The 18405-nt window shown below is 48.2% G+C and overlaps 1 protein-coding gene across 1 annotated transcript; it reads left to right on the top strand.

Moving 5' to 3' along the window:
- The first annotated feature begins 4576 nt into the window (after positions 1-4576).
- LOC136518918 (microtubule-binding protein TANGLED1-like) lies at positions 4577-6283 on the top strand. Its single transcript, XM_066512605.1, has 3 exons — positions 4577-4770; positions 4872-5014; positions 5114-6283. The coding sequence occupies exons 1-3, from the start codon at positions 4666-4668 to the stop codon at positions 6057-6059; spliced, it is 1194 nt and encodes a 397-aa protein (XP_066368702.1). The 5' UTR covers positions 4577-4665; the 3' UTR covers positions 6060-6283.
- Positions 6284-18405: the final 12122 nt, after the last annotated feature.

Genomic DNA, 18405 nt, shown 5'->3' with positions numbered 1-18405 from the left:
TCTGTTCTCTAAGTTGATTTACAACAACTCTAACTTCTTCTCCTTTGCGAATGTGCCAACACCACCAAGTGTGCACCAATATGTGTATGTGTGTTAGCTTTTCACAAACATTTTCCAAAGGATTAGTCGCTTAACTTGCCACGCCACTCGATCCTAGCGATGATGTAAAGTTAGATCACTCAAGTGGCACTAGATGATTGATATGCAAACAAGTTTGCCCCTCTTGATAGTACGGCCATCTATCCTAAACCCGGTCATCAACTTATCTACACACTTATGACCAGTGAAATTAAATACCCTAGGTTATACCTTTGCCTTGCGCATTTCATTTTATCTCCTCCAACATTGATGCAACACATGCACCAACACGATCAACAATGATATAATCCACTTCATATCATCACGTGATCATATTGGTTCATTGATTTTGACTTCGCTTGCTTTTTCACTGTTGCCTTCGTCCATCGACGCCATGTCTTGCTCAAGCTTCACCGCCACGCGGTCCATCGCTCTAAAGCCTCAGACTTGCCCTTCATGCTTGCAACCGGTCTATCAAGCTAAGTCTTGTCTTGATCTTCTCCACCTTGATCACATGACTCAATGTTATGTCTCATTTGCAATGAGCTAATTCATCATCACATGTGTGAGCTTTGCAACATCTCTAAGCCATTTTCACCTTCATGGCATATGCTGCTCACACACATGTACCTGTGGACTAATCACCTGTGTATCTCACATAAACATAATTAGTTTACCTAGATTGTCACTCAATTACCAAAACCACACAAGGACCTTTCACATATCCCTGCCTGGTCTCCATTTTTCCTTTTATCATTTTATCATGAGTGATAATAATATAGTAACAACAATAATATATTTCCTATCTCTCGCGAGTGACAGGCAATCACTCGACTTCTACCGGAGTCCTATAGCATAGCAATCTACACGATCCTATCATACTAGTAAGACTCATAGGATATATATATGCAAGTGAGTTTCATTCAACTCCTTAAAACTTAATTCACAAATATAATTTAAAGTGCAAAAAAGTAGGGGTTATACACCGGGGCTTGCCTGGGTAAGATATATACTAAAAAGTTAGTATCCCATCTTCATGACATGATTCCTGGCATCATCTTTTCTGCTACTCCAGTTGATTCCATTGATCCACCATCGTTCCTATTATGAGATGCAATGTGATGCAGAGATGATGCAACCGTTAATTAACAAGGAAACAACAATTTTTAAAACAGAGTACATACTATGAACTAACAAGCTAGCTCTAACGACTAATGTACTGATCTATGTATCAACATCGTCAAGAAAGGTGCCATTTCCCAACAAGTGTTTTAGTTATACAATTCCCAGGTGTTTCTTTATTTCATTCTATCGATTTAATCTTTATTCTAAATAGAGCATCATTATCAATCTAGCAAACTAATTATTCTGGAGCTACAAAAATTACAGTGAGCAGCTAACAATATTAGGAATTTACTGTAAAATTTTCAGAGTCAACACTATCACCATTTTCTCACAAAAATTCCCACAAGTTCACATTTTAACAATATTAAATATTTTAAAATAATTAGAGCAACCCTAAAAACATCACCAACTAGATGAATCAATTACGCTAATTGATAGATCATGATTTTAGGAACTCAACGAAATTTGTTCCATAATTTTTGGATTCCTAAATGATTTTATATTTAAATAACAAAATCAGCTCATAATTTATTTTAGGAAATCTTCAACAATTCATTGGAAAAAGAAAATAGCACCACGGCCCACGACCAACGAGCTGGCTCGGTCCGTAGGCTCACGCGCGACATGCTGGCCAGGCGTGGCCCAGCGACGGCGGTAACGGCGCGGACGGCCCACGCGGACACGCGGCCCAGGCGCACAGTGCGCGCACGCGACCCAGGCGCGTGCGACACAAGGCCGGCCTAGGCGGGACGCCGGACAGGCCGCGGCCGCGGAGGCGTAGGGCGAGTGGCCCAACAGACCGGCCCACGCGGCGTGGCCCAGGCATGGGCGCGCATTTTGCAGAAAGACCCCGCGTTTTTCTCTATTCAACCCGAGATCCACAAGCATTATGATGCACTATTCATTAGGGTCACGCAATTTACACCTAGAACCCTATATTAGTTTCTATTCACACTTTCTCTCCCTCCCGAAAAAGCAGAGCACAGAGCAGAAGAGCACCGGCCGACGGTTAATCTCAGCCGGGGAAGGCATGGCGGCGGCGGGAAGCCCGTCGATGAGGTGCACGGGAGCCCGCACGACCTCGAGCTGGCTGCGGCAAGATCTGAGCCGGGCCCCGGCAGCTTGCCCGCGTGAGCCCTGGTGGCGGTCACGCCGGCTGCGGCGGCACAGGCCAGGCGGGCGGCGGCAATGGAGATGGATCGCGCACGGGGAGGTGCACGGACCACGACTTGGCTCGGCCTGGCTGCGAGTGGACCGAGGCAGAGCACGGCACGTCGGCCACACGCGGGCGTGGCAGGGGGAGGCGCGACACGATGATGGGCAGGCGGGAAGCGCGGCACGGCGAAGCAGAGGAGACACAGCGTGTCTCCCGCGTCGGTGAAGCAGAGTACGGCATGGCAGAGGGGCTCGGCCGGAGAGGGAGGCGTGACCTTGAGTCGGTCCCCAGTGTGGTCGTCCGCGTGGAGGTGCGGCGAGGCGAGGCGGTGCTACGGAGGTGGAGCCCTACGACGGGTAGAGTGCGGTGGGGGAGCGGGGAGAGGATGATTAGCACGCTCTTGAGGTGCGCCCTGGCGGCGGCGGGGGTGGCGGCACGCGGGGCATGGGAGGAGCCACGGGGTGCGAGGAGGAGCGAGGTGAGGCGGAGCCGCGCGTGGGCTTTGGTGAGGGAGGAGAGCGGCGACGAAGTCGTACCGACGCTCAGCCTCGTCGGCCCACACGAGGAGCGGGGAGCTGTGGACTAGCGCGAGGCCACGGGGCACGCGTGCGCTCGTGAGGGACCGACGACGGACAGTGTGGCCACGGCGGAAGAGAAAACAGCAGAGGCAAGCAAGGAGGGGGAAAGAGCTGGCAGCGGCTCGGCAAATCATCCATTAAAGCGCTCCCGAACAAGGACACGAGGGAGCATGCGCATATGGTGCCTACTGCTCTCATCCAGTGCAGCAGGCTGTTGAACATAAAATGAAGGTCGCAGGCTGTTGAACATACTAATAGCCATTTGTTTAATCTTTTCCTGCAGAGTGCATTTGAAATTACATCTTTTGGGTTTGGGTAAGATTGGTTTCGAGGCTAGGAAACATCTTCTGTGGCAAATTTGTAGTCTGTGTGAAGACATTGCTATGACAAACATATGTGCATTACTAATTTGGCCTGAGATCCTGCTTCAGTGACAACTTTGAGGTTGTCGTGCAAGTGTCTGTTGTTTTATTGTTTGGAAAAATTCTACTTATTAACCAATTTCGTTCTTTGTTTTACAGAGCTATTGTCCGATTTATGTGCAGCTATGTCACCCTTCCACTCTATGCCCTTGTATCTAAGGTGAAAACACATTCACATTGCTTGCTGATATTCAATCACAAGCCAACATTGTCATCAGAGTGATAAGTGATATAACTGAATTATTATTTACTTCACTCCATAATAGAATTCAGAACTCAGGAGGGCTGCCACACAACTCTGAGCTAGCATTGGCTTTGCCAAATGCATGTCTCTTGGAATACTAAAGTTGGAGAGGTTTGCTTTCCAGATGGTATAGCCTGATCACAAATGAAGAGAACAATTTTCGCCAAGCAGACAGCGAAGGCTCTGAAGAAATGGCACAAGGCCGTCGTGAAGAAGCAGCACCAGAAGGAACCACGAGAAAAGGAGATAAAAGGGTAGAAAGCTGCTGCCTGGCTAATGCAATCGCCTTAACAGGGATGCAATTAGAATACAATACGTCTCAAATTAGGACTAAATCTCAATCAGAAACCATGATGTTTAGTTGTGCAATACGCTTTTGATGATATACAGTTTTCTTGAAAAATATTACATGTAAGACAAGGTTTAGTTGTGCAATACGCGTTTGATTGGTGATATAAAGTTTTCTTGAAAAATATTTGCCGGTAAGACATCTAACAACATATGGATATGAACCATCTGTCTTGATTTTGATTTGGCTACCTAGAACAATACCAAACATTTTATTATTATTTTTTTGACTTGTGTTGCAACACGCCGGTAAAATCCTTGTATTCTTATAGACAGATAGGGTTACTGCGATTAAAAATCAAGAATTGAACATCGTAGTGCTTGCAATCCGTTCAAATATTGCCTCCCCAAATAGATTTCTTAGTCATAAACTCTATCTGTTATTTTTTATGTCCATAGCAAGGACAAATCACGATTTATCCCCACTGTAACTGCACAAGTCCACCGGGTGACGTAGCGGGCCCAGCTGCTCTTTACTCTAGAGTCTAGGGGGCGCCCGGGCCGGGCCGGGCCGGGCCGGCCTGTTGGTCCCCTCGTCCCGTGATTACTCCCGAGAAGTAGCCGTTGCACCGCCGACCGTTAGCACAGAGCCCCCCGCGGAAATGCGTCGCCCAATCGCTTTCGAACCCCTCCCATTCCAGCTCGTTATGAGCTCCCTTTTTTGACCTTCACCAGCGCCACCTCCTCCCCTTCCACGCGACGACGACGACGACCATGGTGGCGAGGAGCCCCAACGCCAAGCCGGACAGGCAAACGGCGGCAGCCCTCGCCGCGGCTGCCGCGCTCAACCCGGCTCTCGTCAGGGAGACGCTCAAGAAGGTAGGAGCTGACGCTGACTGGAACGGATGCTCGATTCAATTCGTTCGATTTAGTTTTGCGGGGATGTTGACGTGTTTCGGCGGGTGAGTTGGGATCCGCAGGTTGACCGGTGCATGGCGCGGCTGCAGGAGCTGCAGTACACGGTGGCCGGCGGCGCCAAGGTCGTCTCCGGCGTCAGCCTCAGCCCGCGCAGCACGCGCGGGTACCTCCGCACCAGCCTCCGATGCAAGCAGGAGACCGTCAGGCAAGTGTTCTTGTTCTGCTCCACGTCCGAATTCGGTCGATTCGGTCCTAGATTCCTGGGAATTCTCTGTCTCTGACTCTGACTCTTGCCGCGCCGCAGGATGAGGGGCGCCGCGTCGGCGCAGAAGAGGTCCCCGAACGGCAAGTTCGGCGGCGGCGGCAGAGAGGGCGCGCAGTGGCGGCGAATGTCGCTGCCGGCGATGTTGCTCGGCGAGACCGTGCTAGAGATCGTGCAGGCCAGCCAGTTCGCGCGGGACATCGTCACGGCTGCCGGCGCTGCGAATCGGGAGCCCCCGAGGACCCCGAAACCGGTTCCCAGGACCAGGAAGCCTGCGGCGGCGGCGGCGGAGCAGACGCCCCTCCGCGCCCGGCGTGCCCGGGAAAAGCAGAGCCATCGGGGTGGCGCCGCGACGCGCTTCGCCGACGCCGCCACCCCGCCGTCGCGTGGCCGCGTGCGGTCCCGGATCCAGTTCAAGCCCGCGTCGCCGCCGGTGGCCGTCGGCCGGCCGTCGGTGTCCGCCAACCGCGTCTCCCCGAAGAACCGGCCGTGGGCGAAGAAGGCGGTGATGTTCCCGAACCCCGCGTTCCACGCCTCCACCTCCGCCGCCGCAAACACCGACGCGTGCACGACGCCATCGCCTTCCAAGAAGCAGAAGCGGTTCTACAAGACGCGGTCCCCGGTCGTCGTGGCGCGGCAGACGCCGCACAAGTTCCTGGTCAAGTCGCCGCCGAGCGCGCTGGGGTCCAAGCTCAGGATCCACGGGAAGGCCCTGCCGGCGGCGAGGCCCGCCGCCGTGTCGTCACCGCCGCCGCCCGTAAAGGTTCAGGCGTCACCTGCAAAAACCCGGCGCTGCTCGTTCTCGCCGTCAAGGTTGGCGACAAGGCTCGTGTCGCCGATCAAATCGAGGCTGTCGTTGAACAGGAGCCGGGACCGGGAAAGCGGCGTCGGCGTCGGCGTCGGCAGTGGCCCGATGAGCGGGCTGAAGCAGCGGCCGGGTATTAGCTTGACGGTGCGGACGGTGTCGAGCAAGATATCATCGAGGTGATGATCTTTTGTTTGTCTGTTCAGCGTCGTGTGAAGACGAGAGGAGGTACAGATTGCAGAGAAGAGAATTGAGTTGATCTTATTCAGAATAAGATGTTCTCTGCTGCTGCTGGGAAAGCTCCTGTCTTGGGGTGCTAATAACGGTTATCTGTAATTTTTCGTTGATCCTTGGTGATAATACAGGGTGGTCTCCTCGACCGTATAATCGAAAGGCAATAGACTTCAACTGCATTTGTTGTTCAGTCTAGACTTCAGGCTCAAAGTAAATATACAAACTTTCAGAAGATACTGCGCTTGAGTCTTCGAATTTTTGCAAGCCGCAATTTTCAGAAGCTGCACTTCAGGTCCAAGCAGTGCCGATGAGACTTGGACCTTGGAAGCACGGGCTCGTCCGCGGAAGGTCCAGCAGCTGCAGTCAGGCTCTACAAACACGAGCTGGTAAATATGATTTATGACACAGTTTTGAAACAATGTGGTGTCCGAGTACTGATAACTCTTTCTTTTCTTGACATATAAGTTTATTTTTTGAAGAGATAAAATTTCATTTAAAACTTAAATATAGAGTAGAGAAATGGGCCAAGTCTCATTGGAAGTTTTTAGAGTCATTTGGATAGTACAGTTTCTAAAATACGTCCAAGACTCATAAGAGAATAAGCCAGAGCTAGGAATCGAAATATGTCTTGCCTTCTTTGCGAGATTATCAACCACTCTACTTGTGCATCTGCTAATTTTGATGATAGAATGCAGCATGTTCGTCATGATAGCTCTAAAGTCCGGTAGGATTGGCTGCAAAGATCAACGAGACCGGGATTATGGAGGAGGTCCCTCCTGTTCGGTATAGTTGCCAACACTTCAATGTCTGTGATAAAAGATTGGCCTTTGAAGATTTATTGCATAGCAAGTTTAGATAACATCAACAATGTGGACGCTTGTTGCACACATTTGACATTGAACAAACACCTGAAAAAAGATTTCACTGCAAACTCTATGCAACTTCTAAGAAGTGAGAATGAGGATTCTAGTCCCCGTTTGGGTGGCATTTGACCCTTGTTGCACACATTTGACATTTAAGTTGTTCAATTGCTCTGGGCAATCAGATTTGCCCCCCCCCCCCCCCCCCCCCCCCTATATCAGTCGGCAATAGTAGGGCTGTCCTTTTACATTTCTACAATACTGAAAGATTAAACAAGAATGTAGGCATCATCATCTTCAGGTAAAAAGCAAAAACAAAACTGAATCCAACAGAAACCGTATATATGCAACTACGTAGATGGTGTTCACTCCGTATCCGATCCGAACTTGGTGCTTAACAAATATGTAAGTTGTAACATCATTTCATTACATTTACATACATAGGTAACATTGTTTGATTCCGTTTGTTTCCGTTCAGCAGTAGTTCAACTCGAGCAGTGTAGCTTGGGCTCGTGCAGCGTAGGGAGGAGATCAGAAGTACACAGAAGACATCCCGGCCCGGAATGACGGAGAAACAAGGGAAGAGGGCAGCACCAGTTGCCGGCTGGCTCAATTGGGCCACGGCCCAACTAGCGGATGAGAGAGCATTTCCAGAAACATGAGAAAAAAATTAAAACAATTTCTCCTGCACACAGAAAACAAACAAACAGAAACTATTCGAAGCACACAATGCAATAAAATACAACGGCATGAATGCATCAAATATGCTATAATCTATATGGTTGATTCAATTAATTTAGATAATTGCATATTTAACATATCCACTTCAGGTTTATATATTAGAACTTGTGTCATGTGTTTACGCTCTGAAGCTTCCACATAGGGGGGAAAAAGTTATCTAAGGGCTTGTTTGGATGTCGATGTGGAATTTAAACTAACTTTCACACCAACCTATCCTAACACACGCATTGAGGTGGATACACCGACATCTAAACAAGGTCTAAGAGCAACAAGGCCTAAGAGTTACCATAGCAGAGCTTGCTGAATAAAAAGGTAACATGATGTTCTGTAACTAAACAAGGCAACTAACGGCCATGTAGCGTATGAGGACATGGATGACCTCAATCAAGTAAACAAAAAGAGAGAGTAGCATAGTTTTATGCTCAACGAGCCAATGAGATACAGGAGCTGATGAGGACACAGTCAGCGAATAGGAATAAGAGATGCTGAAAGGACCAAGATGCCCAAGAGGGAGGTGAATTAGGCTAATTCTAAATTTCTTTCAATAATTAGGCCCTACACTTAGCCCATTTCACCCCCTAATGCCTAAAATTGTTTCTATTGTTCTACCGCACAAAAATTTTGCATCCTAGATTTCAATTCTACTCTAGCAAGGTAATTCTAAGAATGTAAAGACATGGATTGAGTTGCTTAAATGTAAATGCTCAGAGTAAAGAGAGGGAGAAGAACACGGCGATGTTTTTCTGAGGTATCAGAGAGTCGCCGCTCCCCACTAGTCCTCGTTGGAGCACCCGCGCAAGGGTGTAGCTCCCCTTGATCCACGCAAGAATCAAGTGCTCTCTAGGGGCTGATTCTTCGATATTCCGTCGTGGTGAATCACCCACAACCGCTCACACCATGACTTAGGTCATCCACAAGCTCCGACAGATGATCACCAAGCTTTCAATCACCACCGAGCCATCTAGGTGGTGGTGATCACCAAGAGTAACAAGCACGGACTCTTACTTGACCCAACCAAGCATAATGAGAAGAGTGGATGCACACTTGCTACTATCTATGCACAAATGAGGTTCTTACTCTTGGATTAGCAAATCTCAACAACTCCACTAGGCTCTTGCTCTCCCTTGCTCTCCAAAGTGTTTCCTCAGCTAAACAAATGAGCAAGAGAGCCTCAAAGCACGAGATGGAGGGGTATAAATAGCCCCAAGCCAAGGAACTAGTCGTTACCCTCCAACTCAGCAAAGTCGGGGTCATTGGACAGCAGGGTGGCGCGCCGCCACCCCCTGTCCGGTGCCACCTCAACAGCTAGTTTTGAACTAGCCATTACTAGGCTGGCACCGCCACCCCAGGGGCGTTGACCAAACCCTCAAAACACCCTTCTCTAGAATAAAAAGGCGGTGGCACCGCCACCCCAGGGGCGGTGCCCTGTCTGGTGCCATGAAGGCCTGGGGTACTCTCTGGAAAATAGTGGCTGTGGCACCACCACCCTAGGGGTAGTGCGCTGTCCGATGACACCCTAGAATACCCAACCTCTAGATAAAAGGGGCGGTGGCACCACCACCATGATGGCGGTGACCAGGGCGGTGCACACCGCCCTGTTCGCTGCCATCAGCAGTGCTGCACTCTGTTTCAAATCCTGATTCGAAACGGTTTCTGACTTCTGATGATCTTGGGCTTCCACTGAGCTACCTAGCGTAAGATTTTACAAATGTGCACCACATTCTTCTCACTAGACATGCGTAGGTCAAGCTACCCATCCATGCCCCCTTTATAGTATGGCCAAAGGAAAAACAAAGTCCTACAATTAATCTAAGTGTCTCTCAACGCCAAACGACACTTAGAACTAGTTCGTCCTTAACCTTGTCGTCCATCCTTTGAAAACCGAAATGAATTCCATCGTTAGGGGCATGAATACCATAAGTGCCCAATCAAACACCATTACCATAACCTAACTTATAATGCCTCTACAAAACAGACATTAGTCATGGTAATCTTGTGTAGTCATTAATCACCGAAACCCAACTAGGGTCCTAGATGCTTTCAATCTCCTCCTTTTTGGTGATTGATGACAACACAACCTCGAGTATGTGTATAAGAGAGATTTTAGGTTTTCAACCGCTTGGTTTGCATGAACTTGTGGCAATAAGAGCAAAGGGGTTAGAACAAGTTCATGCATACAAAGTCCACAATATGTACTCAATATATAAGAAATAAGCACGAGTATAAGAAAGTAAATGCTCGTTTAACATCGGAGTATGGCGGAAGCATAGTAAACGGGCAACACAAATGAGACATGATATATAAATATAATGATAAGTCAACATGTCTCACAAGTCATCACACATGCAAGCACACATATAATACAATGCATAGCAGAAAAGTAAACATGCATGCAACAAAATAAGGGAGTAGCAAACAAAGTTATCAAAACCCTCTCACAAGCTCTCCCCCTATCTCACATACTCACTCCCTCTCCCCCTTTGGCATCAAGCACCAAAACCTAAGGGTCCTGAGGTGGGGTAGGAGCAATAGTGCCAGGTGCCGAGGTATGTGGAGGGATCTCGAACTGAGTGTAGTCAACGTCTGAACTGGTGGAGCTCTGAGCTATCTCTCCCTCTGGCTGACCGACAGACTCTGTAGCTAGGAGTGACTGAACTAGAGCTACCACTATTGTCGGTGCAACTTACACTATCACTATAGCTATGACTGGAACCTCTGTGGTGACAAGTGGAGGAGGCTCACTCACGAGAACTGACTGCTGCTGCTGTGGCTTAGACGAGTGAAAGGTCCTTGTGTGGTTTTAATAATTGAGTGACAACCTAGGTGGACTAATTGTGTTTATGTGAGATACATAGGTGATTAGTCCACATGTACGTGTATGTGAGCAACATATGCCATGAAGGTGAAAATGGCTTGGAGATGTTGCAAAGCTCACACATGTGATGATGAAGGAGCTCATTGCACATGAGACATGACATTGAGTCATGTGATCAAGGTGGAGAAGATCAAGACAAGACTTGGCTTGATGGACCAGTTGCAAGCGTAAAGGGCAAGTTAGAGGCTTTGGAGCGATGGACCGCATGGCGGTGAAGCTTAAGCAAGACTTGGCGCCGATGGACGAAGGCAACGGTGAAAAGCAAGTGAAGTCAAGATTGATTAACCAATATGATCATGTGATGATATGAAGTGGATCATATCATTGTTGATTGTGTTGGTGCATGTGTTGCATCGACATTGGAGGAGATGGAATGGAATGTGTAAGGCAAAGGTATAACATAGGGCATTTCATTTCACCAGTCATAGGTGTGTAGAGAAGTTTGTGACCGGGTTTTGGATAGATGGCCATACTATCAAGAGGGGCAAACTTGTTTGCATATCGGTCATCTAGTGCCACTCGAGTGATCTAACTTTGCATCGTCGCTAGGATTGAGTGGCGTGGCAAGTTGAGTGGCTAATCCTTTGGAAAAGATTTGTGAAAATGCTAACACACATACACATGGTGGTGTACACTTGGTGGTGTTGGCACATTTATAAAGGAGATGAAGTTGGAGTTGATGTGGATCAACTCAGCGATGGAACGAAGGTGAGAAGGGTTTGAAACTCCACCGGCGCACTAGACAGAAAAGATAGGGTCTCATAAAGTGCACCGGACTCTGGTCAGGCAGTGACCGGACGTTGGGTTCCAGCGTCCAGTCAGTGATGGCAGACAACGTGTAGGTGTCGGTCATCGATCGGACGCTAGCGCTGGAAGTGACTGGATGCTAACTGTGTGCGTCTGGTTAGGGTGACGTGTAATGACGCAGGCAGAGCAGAGAAGCTAGAAGTGACTAGACGTTGGTGCTGCGTCCGATCGCGACCGACTGGACATGTCTGGTCATGTCTGGTACCTTACTAGAAACGACCAGACGCTGGGGTTGCTGTGTCCGGTCAGTTCAAGCTACTGGGTCCGGTCGACAGATGACCGTTGAGATTGGGCAAATAGTATTTGAAGCAGGGGACACGTGGCGTGCATCGCACGACCGAACGCTGAGGTCCAGCGTCCGGTCGATCAGACCGGAGCGTCCGGTCGTCCCGACTTTTGCCCAGTGAAGGGGTAACAGCTCTATTTGTTCGTGGGGTTATAAATAGAAGCCATGGTCGGCCTTGGGCCATTAGCTGAGCACACTAGAGCCTTGGTGGCTTGTGTAGTAGTGCTTGGAAGCCCTCTATCTCACATATACTTGATAGTGATCATTCGATTGTATGAGAGAGAGCGATTCTAGTGCGATTGCATCGTGAGGTTGCATCGAGTGGCACTAGGTGATCGAGTTGCAAGCCGATGGTGCTTGTTACTCTTGGAGGTTGCCACCTCCTCGACGGCTTGGTGGTGGTCTCTGTTGAAGCCCCCAAGAAGCTTGTGCGGTGCTCCGGAGAAGTGCTTTGTGAGGGGCATTGTACTCGCCCCGCGGGAGCCGCGAAGAGCAACTTTAGTAAAGCGTGTCATTGAGCTACCCTTACTCCTAGGGTAGGTTCTTGCAGTGCCCAACATGTGGGCTTAGCGGGTGATGCCAATTAGCCACCGAACCACCAAGTGAGTGGTCGACACAATGGGGACGTAGCGTGTTGGCAAACACGTGAACCTCGGGAGAAAAATTACCGTGTCAACCTTGTTCCTCCCGTTGGTTTGCATCCTCATTACACAAGCTTGTAATTACTTTCATATACATTGTGCTTGTGTAGTTGCTTTTGTAATTAGTTAGCTTGTGTAGCTTACTAGTTACCTTCTTGCTTGTGTAGCATAGAAGTAGCTCCCTTGCATGGCTAATTTGGTTTGTGTAACCTTGTTAGTCACTTTGCTTAGTTTGTGTAGCTAAGTATTTGCGCTCTCTAATTTGGCATTGGTTGCCTTGTTATTGAGCATTGCTAGTGAGCATTAGGTGGCTTTGTGCTTTTGCTTACTAGCATGTGTAGGAGCTCTCTTGTTGCTTAAAGTACTAGTGGCATAGGTTTGTGTGACCTTGCTCCTAGAATTGGTTAGGTGAGCTCTAGCTAGCCTAGCACCTTTGTTGCTTGATTAGTATCTTTGGAAGGTGCTAGAGAACATAGATAGAGGGGTGTAGTCTTGGCTAGACGATCGTTTTAATTCCACACTTGTTTTGGTTAGCCGACGCGATTAACTTTAGAAAATACTATTCACCCCCCCTCTAGTCCGCCATCTCGACCTTACAACAAGGCAACTAAAGAAGGTATCATGTCACCGGTGCCTGTCTGAGGTGGAGCTGTAGGTAACATAGGAGCTAAAGTAGAAGGCACTGCCTGTGAAGACTCTCCCGTGACCTGACTATGTGTGGCTAAGACTGACTGAGAAGTCTAAGCTACTATCATTGCCACGATCACCGACTATGTTTGAGTAGCTATAAGCGGGAGACGCTGAGACACGTAGGTAATCCTCGGATCCACACCTTGAGCTGCTAGAGAAGAGAAGTCAAGTGTAGTGGGGTGGATCGGACACACCTAGGGGTAGCTCTGGCCCTAAAGTACACTGTACTATATAGCTAGGGCCAGTGAAACCTGCTAAACCAGTGCAGGAGTTGCTATCTGGACTGGAGGCGATGGAGGTGAGATGCCGGTTTGTTGCAGAATATGCTCAAAGTAGTGGAAGTGTCGTGCCTCACTAGCAATCATCCACTCCTAGAAGGAATCCTACCGAGCCTGTATGTTCTCAAACAAGGTGAGCATCTGCTGGCCTAGCCTAGCCTGCTCGGTACATACCTCTGCCTCATGTCATGCCTGCTCGGCTATTATCCTCTATATCTCAGCGGTCTATCTTTGCTGCTTAGTGATCATCTACTGAAGTAACACTATTAGAGTAGGGTCTGTCGCTAGAGGAACTGGCGAAGTAGAGCGGGAACCACTAGCCTCATGGTCGTGGGGTCGAGGAGGTGGAGGTGCTTGTGTCAACTCTAGTAGCTTATCCTCACCATCATCATCGTCATTGTGAAAGTCATCTTCATAATCTCCACCAAACTGCTGCTTAGTGTCCCTGACTGACTCGTCCTGAGGGTCCTCTATCTTGGGCTGCTTAATAGGCTCAATCGCTCTATGTCGCTCATTTGTCCCAAGATCAACTAGCCAGTAAATCCCAAAGGCTCCGGCGTGAGTGTCATTAGTCATGACATATTGAGGATGATGGATCAGCCTCTCAATGATATGTGATAGGTAGTGAGCATAGGGAAGCTGATGACAAGCTCTACACCCATCCATCACTATATCCTCAATCTCACAAAGCAAGAAGTCTACAACATCGAACACTATGTGAGAGACTAGTGCCCTAAGAAGCCACTACTGCAGGTGTGTCAAGTCCTCTCTAAAACCAACTCGTGGTAGCAAGGTCTTCATCATCACTGTCTCAAGCACCCGAGCAAGACGAGTCATGTCCCTCAAACTCTGTCTAGAACCCTCATCAAATGGCGAACGAAAGATAGCGGCCACATGGGCTACCGATGGCTATGTCCCGCCATAAGGACGTTGAGGAGGGTTAGTTGTACTATAGCACAAACTGTGTAGTCACACAGGTGTCTCTGGAAACCCATATAGCTGTCTGATCTCACTAGCAAAGATCCTGTGGGTGTCCCCCTCGAACCTGAACTATATGAACTCGTGGCTTGGGTCAACCCAATCTATGACATAGAACACTCTGACCCACTCATCCATGTATAAGCATAATCTACACATCAACGCCTCCAGTCCTAGCAAGTAAGTGATGCGCTGTGAAATCTCATGAGTGCCTACAGCTCTCCTCAAATAGGCCAAGTCCAAGACTCTGTGGGGCCTCAAACCAACTTGCTCAAGCCTCTATGCTCTATAGAATGACTCCTGAATAGTTGTGTTGAACGGTGCTAAAGCATGCTCCTCTCTCTCTGCTAGTAACCACTCCTCAAGCGAGACATTCTGAAAACAATGAACACGTCCGGTTGTGGCTGTGCGAAGCTCAATCAGGCAAGGGTCGTCCTGAACTAGCTCAAGACCCTACTTGTCGTGCTCTCTAAAGTGTCGTCTAGGTGGTACTAGAGGTAAGTCCTCCGTAGGGTCCTTGGGTTGCTCCTGCTAACGCTGACTTGGCATTAGGTGCACAGTGTTGCGTGCATGAGACGACCGATGAGGCTGAGGTGTCTCTATCTGCTAGGGCTCTAACTACGGAGTCTTTGTAGCTAAAGGACCATGATGCAAAGAACCACCCCTGCCACCTCTCACACCTCTGTCATAAGCTGTTGTTGCTGTTAGTGCCTGCTCAACCTCCCAATGCTGTCGCTTCCACTTCTTGGTCTGCTCGATCACCTTCGCCTTGCCCTTGTCCCTCGGCAGACGATGAGGGTCCTGATCATCACCACCCCCTCTAGCAGGGGGTATAGGACTAGTGTTACTGACAAGAACTCTAGCTGTTACTGACAAGAACTCCCCCTGAAACAAACTACTGTCTGACTTTGCTAGAACCACTACCAACAAAGACCACTGCTGCTAACTACCGACACTCCCCCTAGGTCACTGCCATCTGTCACTCAAGAGGCTTGGCCTCTGTTCCATACTCATGGTATTGGCCCCGAGTTTACTGTCACTGACCATTGATCACTACCTCAAGCACTGACACACTACAGCGAATAGAATAGATAGGAATATATATAAGCATCTATATCCTAGAGATAAGTGTGCCCTATCAGAAGCAAAGCAATTGAGGTAAGAAAGGTTCGGCATGGCTTGCTACCTATGAATGGCGATGATACGACAATCAAGCAATAGGAGAGAAGATCATAGGGCCGCACAAGTCACTGCTACAAGGAATGACAGAAGAGAGTGAGCAAAAGGAGAGGTAATGGCATAGAGGCATTTCAACAAATGCCTACAAGGCATGGGAGATGCTCACCAAGGAGGCAACACTGCTGGGTCAAAAGGATGGAGAGGAAGGAATGGACTCTAGCGAGCTATTTAGTGGTGACTATGATGAGCATGACCACCAGGTGATGCTAGGGCTGGCAGAGCCCTCAAGACACGATGGGTGCAGGCAAGTGGTAGTGCTGGAGAGACTCCACATGACCCAGCAATGGCGCAGCACATGTGAGGAGGCATGGCGACCAGAGAAGGCGCTACGATGGTTAGGGCTCTGCAGTGGTGACGAAGGGGTAGCGCGAGTAGGGGCATGAAAGCGTCAGAAGCGAGCAGGGCACGACGTGGAGGAGCAGTGATGAGTGGATGGTGGTGCGGTGGCTGGTGGATGAAAACGCACGGCGGCTAGGGTTTGGAGACAGATCACCAGCGTATGGATATGGCCTTGGCACAATTTGGGAAAAGAGGCATGGGCGCGGGCCAAGAGGGAATAGGAAAAGAGAGAAAAGGCGACTAAAGGTACGGGCCCATGTGATAGAGTAAAGAACTATGATTTCAAAATGGTCACCGGACTAGAACTGTTGGTCAGGTGGTGACAGCGTCGGTGACAGGGGGTGGTGCACCGCCACGCGCTGTTCGATGTACACTGGTCGAGGCGGTGACAAGGCTGGTTTTGCACAGTTTTTGCTAGCACCACCCTATGCACAGTAGTAGTTCGGTGCCCTCTAGTCTTAAGATTTGAATTTTGTCTTCACCAAACCTGCACCCAACCAAGTCCCAACCACAAAGAGAAGCTACTAAACACCAGTTGGGATTGGTATGAGTCATCCTCGCTCAAACCCTCGATTTTCAAAATAAATTGCCATAGGCTTAGTTATTTTTAAGAAAATAGGCAATAAAAAATGAGGAGACATTATGTGGCCACCACATAGGGGTCATAACCAGTAGGAGCGTTGAAAGCTCCCCCTATTAGTGGATGAACACAGCGGATGCTCAAACTTAACCGAAAAGAAACAGCAAAAGCAACACACATGCATATGTAATGCAAAACTTGAATTTAACTCTAGTTGCTTGTCAAATTTGATCCAAGGTTAAGCTTTTTCACACGCTTTACGGCGGTTATCTTAACCATGTTAGACAAGCCCTAAGTGCATTACTAAAAATTAAACATGTTTTATATTACAATGCAATACAAGGGACAAACAAGCTCATCTTTTAACGAAGTTACTTATGTCAAGCACATTGATCTCATTCCTCAACCGACAAAACGTAGCCTCATCTAGCAGTTTTGTGAAGATATCCGTCAATTCATCCTCGGTCCTTACACCTTCTAGTGATATATCATTTTTAGCAACATGGTCTCTAAGAAAGTGATGACGAATTTCTATGTGCCTAGTACGAGAGTGTTGAACTAGGTTATTAGCAAGTTTTACCGCGCTCTCATTGTCACACAAAATAGGTACCTTTTCTAGAACTACACCATAGTCTAGAAGAGTTTGCTTCATGTAAAGGATTTATGCACAACAAGCACCAACGACAATGTACTCCACATCGGTAGTGGACAAGGCCACACTATTTTGCTTCTTAGAGGTCTAAGACACTAGTGATCTACCAAGCAAATGGCACCCTCCGGATATGCTTTTTCTATCAATTTTGCAACCGGCATAATCCAAATCAGAATAGTCCACTAGTTGGAATCTAGCTCCTTTAGGATACTAAAGACCAATGCTTGGTGTGTGCTTAAGGTACCTAAGTATTCTTTTAATGGAAACCAAGTGAGTCTTCTTAGGATTAGCTTAAAATCTAGCACACATGCACACACTAAACATGATGTCGGGCCTAGATGCGGTCAAGTATAACAAGCTACCAATCATAGAACGGTAGATAGTTTGATCAACCAATTTACCTCCCTCATCTAGGTCGAGATGTCCATTTGATGGCATTGATGTCTTGATTGGCTTACATTCATCCATTTTGAACCTCTTGAGAAGATCCTTGGTATATTTTTCTTGAGAGATGAAAATCCCTTCTCTCATTTGCTTGACTTGAAAACCAACAAAGAATGTAAGCTCTCCAATCATAGACATCTCAAACCCTTTCGACATCAACACACGCGAGGCCGTCATCAGGGACGCAGCTCGACAGGCATTGGTGGTTCAACCGCGACCGCACTTCGACGGACATCGCCTGGAGAGGACGACCGATCTCTTCCCCGCCGTCGGAGCGGACAGTCTACATGCAACATCCTGCACCACTCGGAGAGGCAGAACCTGAGGCTGAGGCCTACCTTGTTGTTCTTGGCTGAGATCAACACCGACTTGGATCAGACCCAGGACGAGCTCGACGTCATGGGGAGGGCCTACCTACAGCTTGCGCGTGAGAACGCTACACTGAAGCAGCAACTAGGAGGTCCAGATGTAGAAGCGCCAGGAGTACCTGCTCAGTCGCCCCCGAGGACCAGAGGAGAGTCTGGAGACCCCAGCACCAGCACCACCGTCGACCCGTACCCATAGGAGAGTCTTAAAAATATGTAATAAGCACGCGTAGCTACGCGAGAGAGTATTTAGTTTCTTTCTTTTAATGGTTGGACAAGTGTTAGTTGCATGGTTGGATGATTATCATTATGAATAATGTTTGATTTGGATCTTTGATATGATTGTGATGACTTGTGGGCATGTCCACGGTCATTTAGTTAAGGTTAAGGTTTAGGAATATTATGAATAAATAGTTGGGATTCATTTTATCATGCTGTCCATTCTTTATCAATCTGAGCAGTCTGTCTTTATCAGTTCATATCTCATAATATAATTGTCCAATGGTCATGAAATTTATAT

Source organism: Miscanthus floridulus, chromosome 17 (assembly GCF_019320115.1).
Source record: "Miscanthus floridulus cultivar M001 chromosome 17, ASM1932011v1, whole genome shotgun sequence".
NCBI lineage: Eukaryota > Viridiplantae > Streptophyta > Magnoliopsida > Poales > Poaceae > Miscanthus > Miscanthus floridulus.
Note: the sequence above shows the minus strand (reverse complement) of the source record. Positions and strands in the feature narration are given on the sequence as shown.

Excerpts from the sequence above, each read along its gene's own strand:
- LOC136518918 (XM_066512605.1), top strand. The coding sequence starts at position 4,666 with ATGGTGGCGAGGAGCCCCAACGCCAAGCCGGACAGGCAAACGGCGGCA. Across the intron at positions 4,771-4,871 it reads TCAGGGAGACGCTCAAGAAG|GTTGACCGGTGCATGGCGCG; the intron begins GTAGGAGCTGAC and ends TGGGATCCGCAG. Across the intron at positions 5,015-5,113 it reads TGCAAGCAGGAGACCGTCAG|GATGAGGGGCGCCGCGTCGG; the intron begins GCAAGTGTTCTT and ends GCCGCGCCGCAG.